The sequence below is a fragment of the Calonectris borealis genome, chromosome 2, assembly GCF_964195595.1.
Source record: "Calonectris borealis chromosome 2, bCalBor7.hap1.2, whole genome shotgun sequence".
In the NCBI taxonomy this organism is placed as follows: domain Eukaryota; kingdom Metazoa; phylum Chordata; class Aves; order Procellariiformes; family Procellariidae; genus Calonectris; species Calonectris borealis.
In genome coordinates this window covers 115,464,387-115,479,822 of record NC_134313.1, presented here as the reverse complement: position 1 = coordinate 115,479,822, position 15,436 = coordinate 115,464,387, and the positions used below count along the sequence as shown (strand labels likewise).

Genomic DNA, 15,436 nt, shown 5'->3' with positions numbered 1-15,436 from the left:
GGAATAGTTATGTGATTGCTTATGAGTATATATAGAAGGGAAAAAAAAACATTTAACTTTTTCAAAATGTGAATTTGGGGAGTGGTTATCTGATTTTAGTTTAAAAAAAAGAATCAAGGATAACTATATAATCTCCTTTACGTTCTTCAATTAGGTCACTTAAGGGGAAAAAAAAAATCATTTACTCCATCTAATGTTGTATAAATATTATACAGACTATTTCAGTTTGCTCCACTGCGCTTATGTCATGCTTGACAAAGTACAGTGTATAACTAATATCCCTTTCACGGAAAGGGAAAAGAACAAAAAGAGAAAATGTGAAAAATAGCCCATTTGTGAAGACAAGAGAACTGTAAGCGATCATAGTGGTACTCACTGTCAGAGTAACACATCTCTGCATTTAATTTCCCAAAGCCTAAGACAACATACACCTTACATGGAAACCTGAAACTCAAACCTATGTTTTAGATCGCTGCAATGATAGCGACAGCAAAATCCTACAAATCTCAGCCAGCTATGAGAGGAACATGCATTTTTCACAGCCAAACGTACCCATGTCAAGTCTGGTCCAGTGTCAGGCAATATGCTGGAGGATTGTCTTCTGCTACGCAACAGAAGCAAAGAGACGATCTTATAACTGAAACCATTACAAAGAACATTTTTTTAAAACCAAATTTGATACATTTGATAAAAGGGAAAAGCTCAAAAAAAAAAAAAAGAAACTACAAATAATAAAGCAGCATGAAAATGAAGAGATTTTGCCAGAGACAAGGCAGTAGGAAATAAAAGATGGAACTCTGGGTCCTTAACTATCAAAGGCAAGCCATGTCCCTTTAGACCGAAAACAATAATTCAAAGCCAGAGGTATTCTTTGGACAGCTGGTGGCCACAATAGACCTTGGAGCACTCAAATTGTTGCACTTCTCCCAGTTTCATTAGGATACAAAACTGTGCAAATAAATTCAGCTTCTTCATTTCTTTTCCTGCAGATGACAAAAAAGGTGAATCCCAGTGCATTTGCAAAAAAAAACCCAAACCCACAACACCAAAACCAACCCCAATTGTATCAAACATCCTACATGTCATTGGCCTCTACTTATTTTTTGGAGCCACGCACAAATATTAGGCTGCTATCTGTGCCCTGGCCTGAGGGTAAGCTAACTGAACAGGACATGGAAAACCACTGGACATGACAAGAGAAATGGCTGAACTTGACAGGTAACAGTATGAGAAGCAGACAAAAGGGATCGTGTTGTGAGGAATGGCTGGATCTCACAGGTGGTTATGGGGGAGTTACGCGAGAAAAGGCTGAACTTCATAGATAATCAGAGGCGAATATTGGGGATGCAGAGTCTTGAAATGCCAACAATGCTGAGGTAATCGCAACTCTAATACCATATGAACAGTATGAGAAATACAAAATTTGGGTAGTGCCCTTGGGCATGACAGCTGGAGCAGGACAACAAATCAAATCTGTCAGTTTGAACCACACCACATTAGCCAAACCTGTTTCTGCCGTCAGGAGGACCCGCTCTTTTCCTTGGCTAACTGGAGAGCACCCAGAGGAACAGATTGAGCATCCCCGTAGCAGGATGCGTGTTCCAGGCCTGACAGCATCAGCAACTAACCATCAATTCCCAACAGTATTCAGAAGTATCTTTCAGGCAGGCAGTATATTTAGAAGGCCTGCTTATGTTCAGAGATGAGGTATTAAGAGGACCGCTGCTCCTATAAACACTTGTTAAAAATTATATTCATGGAAGACTGATCACCTTGAACCATCTTGGCACTAGCATACACAGTACAGATGACGTTATTGATATGGTAAGTATCAAAGTAGCTGGAGAACAAGTTAAATTTATCCATACTTGCATATCGCGTCAGAGGTTCACAACTTACATACCAAAATGACAAGACAGGCGTTACTTAAAGGAACAAAAATACGTAATTTAAAACTTTTACCAAGCAAACTTCCCTACTTGCTATATTGTCACGCCAGCTTTTCAGCTCACCATGTGTCTGTTTCACAGGTTGTGACCCCTTGACAATCTGAAGGTCTCCACTGACTTCTTACAGTACTTGAATAGCTCTTCTTATAAGACGGATTTCAGCCTGGAAATGTCTCAGCTAAGGATGTCTCGAACAGGAATAAGAACAAAAGCTGGTGGATCCTTTCAAAAGAAAATCATACCAAAGAAGTTCCAAAATTATACAGTAAATAAACTTTATTTCATCTCAGCTCTTGTCAGATTAGTGCTGTCAACAGTCACAGATCAGCATATGATACAGTTATGTATTAACTATTTACAATTTACAGTAACGTACTTTTTCTCCAGAAAATATAAGTACAAAAGCTAGGAGTAAACAAATGAGGTACTGCAATTTGGATTTATTGTAGGCAAAAGCATATAGAAGTGACCTTTAGCAAACAATCATAAGATTATATCGGGACAGAGTAGTCATCAGGAGTGCCTAGTTCATCAGGAAAATCACCTCAACCGCTACCCATCCAAAAATGTATTGCACAATTCATTCAAAAATAAAAAAATAAATAGAAGAAACAAACCATTTATTTCAACTCTTAAAAAACACCCAGTAAAGCCTGTATAGAGATACAGTAGTGGGCAATTCCTTCCTAGGATAAAGTCTTTTCTCTCCTTTAAAAAAATAACCTTTAACACAAAATAGAAGACAGTGTTCAATAGAAGAGAAAAAAGACTCATCACCAGATAACCCCTGATTAGCGTTTCTTGTCAAGGCAGTTTTAACTATATTCATGGTCCAAAGGTGGTGCTGAGTTTTGGTTCTTGCTGCTCCGTTTGTGACCTTGAATAATAGCTTTTCTTCGTGTCCCTTCTCAAGGGACAACAACAGAGATATGAACATATTTCTAAGCAGCAGTGTCATGAGACATTCTCATCACAATTTCTTCAAGATGGTCGTAGCCATGACTAGAAGAATGAGAAGTTAGAACAAGTGAACAAACGTTACGTTATTGATAGCAACTTAGAAGCACTTATTATGAAAATAACAATGATGTTGTTTATCGATAGGAATAGGAAATGGAAAAATTTCAGATAAGTCAAATTGCCAAATTATTAACTGATTTCAAGCAAGTAATTCCATTCCAGTATCTGCAAAACAGTTGAGAAACTGTGATGAAAACGAAATAACTTGTAGCAAAACAGTCAGGAGTCTCACTGGAAAAAGATAGTCTACCACATCGTTGCATCATAATCCGATGAAAAACAAAGTTGTCCTTTCTGAATAAGGCCTATCATCAAAATTGAAATGATGAAGTAAAATTTTGGGGCTAGGAAAAAGCCTCCTCTACTAGCAAAATATTTATTGCTTTCACAATGAAGTCATCATCCTCTTAAGTTCTAAGTTTTATACATGCGAGAGTATTATCCCACTTGCTGGCTATCTACTGACATAAGTCACAAAAATACTTGAGATAAAGAAAGAAACTACAATCCAATAATGAGGTCTAAACATACATATTAGCTTAAGTTATGAAAGTATAACAGGTAAGTGCTGACATTAAGGTCAAAAATCAAGCCCTTCTGTGATATGCTTCAAATGCGGCTGAGAACGCCTGAACTTTTTACCACCAGCATTACAGACAGCATGACGAGAATTTAAGTTTCAAACATGCTTTCTGCAATAGTGTTGTAAATAGCTTTGTCCTATCATTACCAACAATTCAATTATTTTCAACAGAGGGCTAGAAAAAACAGTGGCTGATTTTGTCAAGAAGTGATCAAGGCCAGGAGGCAAACAGTCCAAACTCTATTGCGTTTTAAGTGCAATAAAGTGCACCCGCTATTGTATTCAGAGGTTTAAAAGAACACAAAATAAAGTAGAAACCATGACTGTTTGTTAAGATGAATAGATTTTTTCCTTTGAAACAGATATTATTTTGTATTGAAGGCTGTATTTGCATGACTGCAAGAGAGGAAGATAGCCTGTCAACTGCATTGTGATAACTGGCAATGGAAACAGCCCAAGTTAATCCATTTTGCTACGGCAGTGGTGCAGGCCAACCACTGCATTTCAGCCCACTGACAGCCATTGGTTCACATGCACTGAATCACTTCCTGGCAACTGTGCAAAGCTTTTCAGTGGCAAAGGAGGAAAAGGGAAGTTGGGCTGACTGCATCCTATAGAATTCATCTGAAGAGTTTATTAAACATCATACATCACTCATGACTCAAAATGTAATCTTATCAGCAGTGCAGAAAGTTTTACCTGTGTACTTCCATATCCTACTCCTCTCTCAACCACCATTGCTGTGTGTTGCTTGTTTAGCTTGGCTAGTCTGATGTAACCTGTGTCTTTAGGCCTAAATCAGCTGCTGCTTTCCTGTAACACTACAATTAGTGTTGCAGATTCATAATGAAAGTAGCTTAATGAAACCTGAAAAAAGGCAAATAAACTGAGAGCATAAAGCTCCCCAGACTGTTCTCCCTAATCTCTCTGCTCGAGCTTCTCTTGATACCAAGCCAAAGCTCTGATTCAGAAAGGTACTGATGTTTAAACGCATTCATATCCTAATTCCTCTACAGAGGATATTTCATCAATCTTTTTTAAAGTAATCCATTCTCATATTTGTTAGATGTAATAATTCATTTCAAGCAGTACAGTATATGTCTCCCATAAATCTGACTTATTTGCCTATTCAAAAAAGGAGCTCAGAAAGTGAATAAAGACAAAACAAAGCCAAGTGCAATAAAATTTAATATTACATACTAATTTATTTAAAATCTGATTTTTTTTCCTACAATTGAGATTTCTGTAGCTCAATCAACATTTTAAGTTATGCTTATAACTCAAAAAGATTGGTTTTGAATCAATATTTACCATTTTCAAACTTGGCTTTGTAAAGCAAAACATGATTAACAGTAGAACAAAGTTTATCATACACATATAGAAAAAAAATTTGAATTTTTTTTAACAAACAAAAGCAGGCAAGAAAAAAAAAGCAGAAGAATGATTAATCTCATACTACAGGTTTCATCTTTAAATAAAACAAGTATATATTAGGCTTCACTCACCCACATGCTAACTAAGCACAGACTGATGGGATATTCAGAAGATACCACTGCGAGGTGAGGCAAACTATAAAGCCAGGAAGAAAACAGCTTATTGGACTACTTTGTTAATAGTGTAGCTAAGAACTTTGTGGACATCTATTGCTTACAGATGAGGGTGCTGCAGTTAGATCACAATAACTATGTAGTAAAAACTAACAGCAAAGGAGATACATTGATCTAGCATATGCTTATTGACCTAGGAATTTGTTAGAAGTTTTCAGAAACCTGTTAAGTATATGCCCACTAAGAGGGTAAATAATTACATATACTTAGTACTACACACACTTACTCTTTTCCAGTACCACAGTTAATTAACAATTTACACATTAAAATTAGTTATAGATGTTTTGCCCATAAACTAACATACAGAAACAACTAAGCTTTATGTTAAAAATGCACATTTATGTTGTAGCTCAGAACTTTATTGCTCATGAGATCTAAATACTGGGTATTTTCAAATACCAGCATCACTCCAATATTAAGTGTGGAGAAACACTACTGCCATGTACGTAAACATCAATAAATAAAATACAAAAACCCCAGCATATTTCTTGACAGAATAATTTATGAAGACCCCTCCAACTTTTTAGTCGTAAACAGAATTACCCCCAAAAATAATTTGTGCTTCAGTAAACAAACTTATTAACTTCGAAAGTGAAGAAAAAAATTACTACACCCCCCATAATATGCCCTAATATTTGAGTTTGCATTAGATGTCTAATTTAATCTCTGTGGATTTGGAAAGGAGAAAATTCATAGGCTAGATCTGAGCCAAGAAAGGACTGCTATGTCAAACCCAAGAATTTTTTGATCAGGACACAGAGCTCTTTGAATGACGATATCCTTAACAATCAAAGCACCTGCAGCCTGCAAAAAACCTCACTGTATGTTCTAGCCAAAATTTAATACCAAGGACCTTTAATAGCAAGGACCAAAACTTGTTGGATGACTTCAAGTTAAAGTTTTGTTTAGTATCAGAAGTTGTGAATATCTGTTTTAGGAAGACCAGGTTTCAAGTATCAAAAAGCTGAAGGGACTGCAAAAGTAAGGTCCATCTCTCTAACCTCTCTTTTGGCCATCAGATATATATTCCTAAATATTACTCTAGCTTGCCAAAACAAAAAAAAAGTGCCAGCTTTCTACTTGAAGGTCAGAGAAAGAGAGCATTGAGAGAAAATCATCTTTGGGATGCAAGATACCTATTGGAGCTGCATTATTATCAGCATTTATATAATTCTAAAAGTATTTTAAATATTTAAGATTGCAAGACACTCTCAAACTTACTAAGTGTACAGAAAAATGTTGAAGTATTTAACACTTTCCTCAGATTTGATACTTCGAGCAGATGAAATGGTAGAAATTTTTTAAAAATTTGTTTCAATGGATCAACAGGACTTTAACTACTTCAACTGAAATGTAAAAATGTTCAAATTTTTATTTTATTCTGTTTTTGGAATTGCTAAATAAATATATATGCAAGGCCAGTGAGAGAAACAGAATGCAATTATTCTCACTTTAATTCCTAAATATTTTACTAAGCTGACCCACAAAGAGACGGATCACAGTGTTGACTCCAGATAAAACGCAGAGAAAACTACTACTGCAGTTTTTATCTTAAGAAAAAATAGCTCCAATACATAAAATAGTAACAGCAATACCAAAGAAATGTTTATGCTCATATATTCTTCTTCTTTTTTGGGTCTGCTTCTCAAACCCAAATTCACCTTTCTGGTAAATAGATTAGCTGGTAAATACCAGCTGTCACATAATAGGAAGTGTATTGAAACTGGGAAAAAAACAACCAACCAAAACCAAAGTGAAGTGTTTAAGACACTTATTTTTGACCTGTCCTGACCCAGAGTGAACCTGACATATTTTGATGGGTTTTCAGTACAAAAATAAAGCAGGCTCTTAAAAACAAAACAACAAACCAAACGAAACAAAAACCCAATCTTGTTAGGATACTCATTTAAGATAAAAAAGTACCTATCCCACTTCAAACACACATATCCCAGATGATTGAGTTAATCAGTTTTCTATTCTACAAGCAAAACAGCTTTTGTTTTTGCCAGAAATTTTATCCCAGGGCTGAAAAATCTCTCTTGACATATTTTTCATGAAAACTAGTATGATTCCACAGACACTTCTGAATTTAAGAAACGTGAATTTTCTGTCAGATTACTTTTTTGATTAGAAATTTCATCTGCAGAATAGTAGTGATGACTGAACTTGCTTTATTCTGTTGTACCCATAGCTATCAAAAATACGGCTTAACTGATGATGAGAAATACTGATTAAGAAAATATACTTGCTTCCCCCCCACACACACTTTTGCTATAAACTTAAACCTACAGCTGGAATTTGACATTCCACTGAAGAAGAGGGAAGGAGGGAGAAAAGGAGTTTTCTTTGCGGACATGTGGACACAGGGAAAAAGGAGACTTAAAAGAAAGTTTCTAATTCCTTATTCTTGCAACCTAATCTCTTGCGTAAACTTGGTTTACTTATATAACTTACCAATGGTCGAGCATCTTCTCGTTCTAGTATCTTCTGAGTCTGATCTGCTGGGAACTTCAGCACTGTTGTTATAACCTTGGCCATTGTCTAAAAAAAAAAATAGGTAATTTCATATGCACTAAAATACTTTGTAATATTTTAAAATGCATTTCATTTATGAATACTGGATGCTATTTTTAGTAATATCAATGAAAAACACAGTGAAACGAGTAAGATATAACTACTTATTTCACACGATATATGCATGACATGTTACGTGAATTACATGAAAACCATGAAGAATCTTCATTTCACATTGTCACAAACTGCAGCTACTGTAATGCGATGTAAGCTCTATGGTATCTATGCTCAAATACTTGAAGTCCATTATTAAGACAGCATACTGTTACAAATACTGCTCCTACCACATTTGATCTTAACGGGGCCTTTCTGAAAAGCACATTTCAGGCACATGGCACCTGATAGAGTCCTTATGGATTCAACTACAGTCACATACAATCACAATCCAAATACTTTGTAAAGAAATGAAACATTGAGAAAGCAGATCCAAATGTCAGATGTGGAACTCCAGTTGTGTAAATATTTTTAGCGGGTATACAGTAACCCCATATTTAAATAGCAAATCATTTAGACATCCTCAGACAGAAGATGTAAGAATATCAAAGCTTTGGGCAAAACAGGCAACGATTATTTCCATTTTATAAACAGATGAGTGGGAAGAAAAAACTCCAAAAGGCTCAAAACAAGGTTCAGCTGACTTCTACAAGAAAGGTCAAAGTAAGAGCTGCAGTGCAGCTCAAACAGAAGGTGATTGCAACAAAACCAGTAACTGCTGCTCTTAAAGAATGTGGATGAGATAAGATTGCTGCTCTGAATGTCTACTGCTTATTACCAGTCTCACACGTGGAATGAAGAGGGAGGCTGTAGCAACAAAGCAGCTGCAGGACAAAAATGATTGCAGCTGAAAGTGAGAGGTAAAGCCCTAATTTGCAACAATTTTTTCAGTATATAACTTAACCAGGGATAAAAATGAAAAGAAAGCAAAACAAAACCAAGCCCTTTCAGTTCAAAAAGCTTAAAATTAACATATTAATAGTTCCTATAATTCAGAAGTGCCTCTACTGCAGTTCCCAGATACACAAAGGAATGTGCTCAGTGCTACAAACTAACTTAACACTTTTCTAATTTCTTTTGCCAAAATCCTCATCACAATTATTTAGGACTAAAAGATTAGAAAGCATTGAGCTTACAGTCTATTCAAACTCTTTGTAACGGAGCTATCAAGAAAGCCCTCTCCTAACAATTTTTTACAGGACACAATGGCATGCAATTATGAAAGAAAAATCGACCAACACTGCAAATACTCCATGAGTAGACACTTATATGCCAACTTAAAGAGGGGCTTTCTAAAACCTTCTTTCCTGAAAACATTCTGTTTGTAATTTATCACTAGCAATGACTTGAAATCATCTCCATGTTTTTGAGGCCACTAGGGAGATTTTGACACAGGATTATTCAACGCTATTCACAGTTGCATGGTTATGAAACAAAGTTCCAAGGATTGCAGAACTTAGGATAGTGTGTTTAATATAGGCTTACCCTATTGCTCTAACAGTCTATTCTACTATTAAAAACCCCTAATAGCTCTTTAAGTGTGTGAGTACACACATATATGTTCCTGTGTGTGCATCTCTACATCTACCTACAGAAAGACCCTGAGCTTTCCTAAACATAATAGCTAGTTTTGCTGTAAGAGATGATAGTTTGCATTCCCATTTCTTTCTATGAGGCTGACATATTCAGATATGTCATCTCTGAAAATAATACCTTTACAATGATACTGATCAGGCCCTCTGTAATTCAAGAGCTGCTGGTCAAATGCAGAACCTTCAAAATCCAAAGTTTTACAGAAATACCCCTTGTTTTTCTGCAATGCACAAGAACATGTCGAGGTGCCAGAAAAATATCTGCATAAATTTACTATCTCTGACACATATGTATTCCATTACATTCTTCTATGTACCTAGTCAATATCAACACAAACATTTATTACAGACATACAACCCTTGGACTGATTTTCTGGCCTCAGAAGAGACTCCAAACAGCATAATGAAGTTACAAGTAGAGCATCTAGGATTTCTGCAAGACTTAAGATTTAGTGTGCAGTACACCTGGACAGTGCAACTGTTCACGTGTCTGTAGAAAATATTATTTTATTTGACGTACTGGTTTATGCCATGTATTTCCAGGTTCAGATATCCTGAACAAGGTGCATGCTTTGAAAAGGTTGGCAGTCTCATTTCATATACCCTGCCAAGGACGAGGCAAAAAATAAAGTTGGACTGGAGGGCAAGACAGTAAAATCCCCCAGCGAAGACATGTGCAGTTTACAAAGAATGTGATAAGTTCCAGGTTACACATTATGACCATAGTTCCGAACTCTTAGATACTGAGCCACTATCAACCCTCAATATTTATCTTATGTCTCCAGCACTATAACACAACTGATGCATTCATTAATGTCTCTCCTTAATATGATTCCAGGATCATTTACCAGGCTGCATAAATGGCAATCCACCCTAGACAGTTTGCACAGATTCTCTTGAACTCCTTTCAATAAAGAGGAAATAATGTCTATAGAGATCACCAATTTCACTGCTGAACCGCCTTTGAGACATGGCATACATATTTGCACTATAAAAGGGGACCCTGCACAGAGAGAGGCCACCATAATGATCTTACAAAAGAAAACTAGAAAAAAATTGCCTCGTCTGATCCAGGAAAACAAAAGCTGAGAGAAAGGCATGTCTGCACCGAGGAAGTAAATCTCAATACAGATCTTTTAACTCAAGGACTGTGTTGGGGGAAAAAAGCACATGTTAATACTTTACTAACACAGTTAGACTGTGTATTAAAAGATTTTATCAATTGCATTGTCATTGCTCGTGGTTTTCCAGTCAGCATAGCAGGATGAAACCAGTTTTCAAGACATAGTTCAGTAAATTTAAGATTATATGACACAACCCGTATGAGAGCAGACACTATGCTCAGTGTTTTCCAGCAACACATCTAATGGTTGAAAGAAAACCAGCAGATGAAATCAGCTTGAAAGTGCTTTTTGAAGCAAAAGTGAAGAGACCAAAGTATCTTCATAGTTAAATTAGTAAAAATGCTAGGCTTCATTCCATTTTAATTTTCCATTAGTAAATGCGAGTACAGCTACAATCTTGATCAGCTAATAATAGAGGACTAGACAATACCAGAAATTCTTCCCTTCTTGAACGACATCAGAACATTTACCCTCAATTGAAACTTGCTAAGAGGTAATCAAATTAGTATGAACACACAATAGAGAGGAATACAAACACATTCCATTTTAAGAACTCTGTCATTCTCCCTTACCTATCTGCATCTAACTTCCCAAAGCTAAAAATTGTAGTGCTTTGAAAATTATTTCTGCTGGTTGTTTGTTTAAATATAGTTCCCCTTTCAATCATATCAACTTTCAAACAATGCCTTCTCAAGTTATTGTAAGAACCAGATGTCTACCTTTTCTGAGTTATTTTTTCTCTTCCCAATATTCATCTTTTTTTTAGGAGCCAGCGTGTAGGCAATGTTGCAATGGCGTCTTCTGGTTAAATACAACGTAATCTCCAGGGCAAAGAAATACATATATATGTCTACAAATGCATACATATATATAAATGCATACATACATAAATTTATTATATATATTTATTCATATAGCTTCTAAGCAAAGCAATTGAAAGAAAGACAGAAGAGAGACCTAAAGTCAATTTACTTTAGCACTGATTGGTTTTTTGTTGCCGTTATTGAAGAAATCAACTGCAAATTTTAGTATATCACCGTTAAAAAGGAAGAAAAACCCTCACAACTTTATAATCCAAAGTTCTGAGGCATGTAGAGTAATGTTTTGAAGATCAGTAAGAAACAGCCTTATAAGTGAAAAAGAGGTTTCAAATTAGGTTTTCCTGAAAGCAAATTTGCTACGTGCATCAGCTATCTGTAATAGTCATCTGCAGCTGTCTCAAGACTTGTTTGAAGCTGAAACACTGCTGACGTGTTTTTTAGCATTTTTGCTTGTCTAAGTCCCTCACAATTCAAAATCATAAAATCCAGTAATGTACGTATTTTTCTTTAATGATTTCAGTTGTTTGTTATTAAAGTAGGAGAGCCATCCAGCGAGCCACAGGCTTGTGAACAGAAGGTAACTAGTGATTCTGGGTTTTTTGGATGAGAGATTTGTTTTTTTAATAAAAAAAGGAATTAATATCAAAGTGAAAAATGGGATAAAAAGAGAGAGGAAGAGGAATCCCAGAAGGACAAGATGTCCTGCACAGACCAAGTTTTATTCTGTACAGAGCACAATGAGAACAAAGCTAACTAACATAGAAACCTACATAAAACCTCTTTGCTTAATAGTAGTCCAAGTTGTAAGCAGAGCAACAAAGAATGGAAGAACTCCAGGGAGGAGAAAAAAAACAAATAGGAAAAATTCATCTACACAGCATTTATCATCCAAGAAAAATGTTTGTGTTATGACATACCTCTTTTGAACCTGGTCATTCTCTAAGTATCAGTATTGCTACAAGCCAGTACAATTCCAACTTAGGAATGATTTCACAAGCTTGCACCATACAACAAGACGCCTACTGTGCAGTTTTCCACTACTTTTAAGAGTAAATTAATACTATCTACAGAAGGTATGCAGATCTGGGAGCCCTATAAAACACCTTTAAGCAGCAATTGAAGAGATATTTCACCATTTTCAGAGCTACTAACAAAGTATTATTTAATCTAACTGTTACCATGTTTGTTTCAATATGACGTCAAAAGAGCACTTTCGCTAATATTGTGCATACCAGCTTTCACAGCACATTAAGCTTGACTGACAACAGGACTTTTGCTAGTAAAACCATACCGAGCTATAAAGATTTTTATCTTCATAGGTACATTGGTGAGAGATGAACTCCCCTTCCCCGGCCAGTCATCTGGGCATGCTGACAAAGTTTTTAAGGTATAGATCATGCCTCTTTGGAAAAAAAAACATGAAAGCCTATCGAATCCTGTGTCAGTAATAAACAGCATGTAACGAATCACAAACACATGGTACTTCAAATCTATAGAGGAACGATGTTAAACTGTATTCTAACCTGAATCACATGTCACCACATAGAACTTCACATACCTTTGTCTCACGACCCATCATATATTCAAAGAGCACTTTCCTCAAGTATTCAAACTCAGTAGGCTCCCCAAAGAGGGAAACGTCAGTATGGTGAAGGTTTCCACCTGTGTAAATAAAAATAAAAGAACATTTATACTGAAAGTCACTCATATGAATCTACGTTTCACCAATGGTATGAAATTGAACAAGAACAAATGCCGGATTCTGCACCCGGGATGGAGTAACAGCAGACGCAGAAAGGTGTCTGGGGGTGCTGGTTGACAGGAGGCTCAACAGGAGTCAGCAGTGTGCCCCGGTGGCCAAGAGGGCAAGCTGCGTCCTGGGGTGCATCAAACACAGCCTAACCAGCCGGTCAAAAGAGGTGATTATCCTGCTGTATCTAGTGCTGGTGCGGCCTCACCTTGAGTATTGTGTGCGGTTCTGGGCCCCACCATTTAGAAAGGATGTTGAGGTACGGAGGGCACCAAAGCTGGTGAAGGGGCTGGAAGGCATGTCCTCTGAGGAGCGGCTGAGGACATGAGGTTTGACGAGTTTGGAGAGCAGGCGGCTGAGGGGCGACCTCAGTTCTCTCTGCAGCTTCCTGAGGAGGGCAAGTGGAGAGGGAGGTGCTGATCTCTTCTCCCTGGTACCCAGTGCCAGGACGCGTGGGAATGGCTCAAAGCTGCGTCCGTCGGGGGAGGTTGGGACTTGACGTGAGGAAGCATTTCTTTACTGAGAAGGTGGTCAAACCCTGGAAGAAGCTTCCTGGAGAGGTGGTCGATGCCCCATGCCTGCCAGTGTTTAAGAGGCATTAGGACAATGCCCTTAATAGCATGCTTTAACTTTCAGTCAGCCCTGAAGCGGTCAGGCAGTTGGACTAGATGGTCATTGTAGGTCCCTTCCAGCTGAACTATGCTGTGCTATTCTTCTTCCTACCTCCTCCTGTCCCTACCAGCACATGCTGAGGAAATCTCTGAGGACATTTCTTCCCAGCCCTGCACTAGCAGAAGGCATTGAATACCCATAAGCATGTCCCAGCCTAGGCATTGCCTCTCTCACGTTGTGGGAAGGAGGCACGTACCTGCTGATGGGGGCGAGAGCTGCGGATCGTCTCGAGAGAATTGGACCATCCGCCCAAATTTGCAAAAAGCGAGTGTGAAGTGCGGTTTTTGAAAGTCTCCTGTGTTCATCCACTTGAGCTGGGTTTCCACAGGAGGGCAAAACCCCACAGCTCTGACCCTAGCGAGCCTCAAAGATCAAGCCCTCGCTCTGAAGCAGGACGTGCTCCTCAACTGAATGGTGCAAACCTTTCTGAGGTGAGCAATACCTGTTCATTTCCCCGTGGATTTTGTTTCTCTCCTTGTACTCATTTTTAGAAATGCCTGATCTGTGTCCCGTGGGAAACCAGGCTAAAATCAAAGAGCCTGAGAACCACAGCACTCCCTCAGAGCGAAGGTCCATCTGGCCCAATACGCTGTCTCCAAAGTGGCCAACCACCCCTGTCTAAAGGAGAGCACATGAGCAGTGCAAGCCGACTTCTGCCGGGCTCCTGGGGGTGCTCCTAGGCCTCAGTGGCTGGGACCGGCCTCCCCTGCGACCCCCACCCACGCCGCCTCCTGCCCAGGGCCCGGGGGACGTGTCTCAGCTCAGCCTGGGGCCTGCAGGCCCTGCCTGAGCCATGTTGCAGGTGTGCCCGTCTCTGCCCCTGTCCTCTGGACGGGCCTGGGACCTGCGCTGCAGAGAGCTGCTCTCCTGGGCGCAGCCCTCAGGCCTCGGTCAGAGCTTCTCATGCAGAGCTCTAGGCGTGACATAGCGTAACCATGCTGCTCCATTCCCTGCGCTCACCACGAGTCGAGTAACGGGGAGACTGTTATTTGCCTGAAATGCCAGGGGGTTTTCAGCTCCCAAACCACTTTCAAGGACACATAACGCAAAGGTTACAAGTGCAAACAGGATTTTATTTGTATTTGTATTTTTCTGAATCTGTTTCAGAGCCCGTGCTCACAAGCATGAACACAATGCGCATGTGTAGCCAGGAGCAGGCTGATGCGTTCTTCAGTTTAGCTTAAAACATCCCTTGCAGCCTGGCAAAGGCAAGCCACAGAGCTGCAGAAAGCAGCAGCAGGAACACAGGCCAAGCAGCCCCTGGTTCCTCAAGAGGGAGAACGTGAAGAATGAGGACCACGACCGACCACACACAAAAGAAGAAGATGAAGAAGAAGAGGTGTGTGGTACCGTGGGGTATTTTCCAAAGTAGGACACGTAGCGATGACAAGCACACTTCTTGCCTTCTAAAACTTGCTGTGCCGCTGTGCTTCTTGGCCGGTGATGCCTGAAAAGCGCTCTGGTGCCGGCCCTGCGCTTGTGCTGCAGGCAGGGAGAGCTGCAAAGCGGCAGCTCTGGACGGTGCAGCAAGCCTGCAGCCCTTCCAAACCCAGGCTGTTTTACACAAGCAAGAACCCCCGGGGAAATGGAGCCAAGGGAAGAGCAGAGCTCGCTCCCGCTCCAAACTTGCAACGGGCAAGAGAGCCCGAGAGAGCCAGGGCACGAGAGGTGCCTTGGAGGTGCAAGAGCAGCGGGCAAGAAGGGAGCCGACAGGGCCCAGAGGAGCCCTGGCAAGGGGCTGTGCTCAATG

General features: G+C 39.1%; 1 protein-coding gene across 22 annotated transcripts in view; it reads right to left on the bottom strand.

Annotated features, from left to right (window-relative positions):
* GOLGA4 (golgin A4) overlaps nt 1-15,436 on the bottom strand; it is a 77,719-nt gene continuing 62,283 nt past the window's right edge. For 17 of the 22 annotated variants that reach the window (XM_075143005.1, XM_075143009.1, XM_075143017.1 and 14 more), the window contains 3 exons: nt 12,823-12,926; nt 7,614-7,700; nt 1,842-2,171 (listed from right to left, as the gene is read on the bottom strand). In XM_075143005.1, coding sequence (XP_074999106.1) covers nt 2,124-2,171; nt 7,614-7,700; nt 12,823-12,926 — 239 coding nt within the window. In that variant the 3' untranslated portion in view covers nt 1,842-2,123. Of the gene's footprint in view, nt 984-1,841; nt 2,172-2,552; nt 2,952-5,057; nt 5,122-7,613; nt 7,701-12,822; nt 12,927-15,436 lie in introns of those variants that run through there. The other 5 variants (XM_075143006.1, XM_075143011.1, XM_075143016.1 and 2 more) reach the window with 3 other exon arrangements.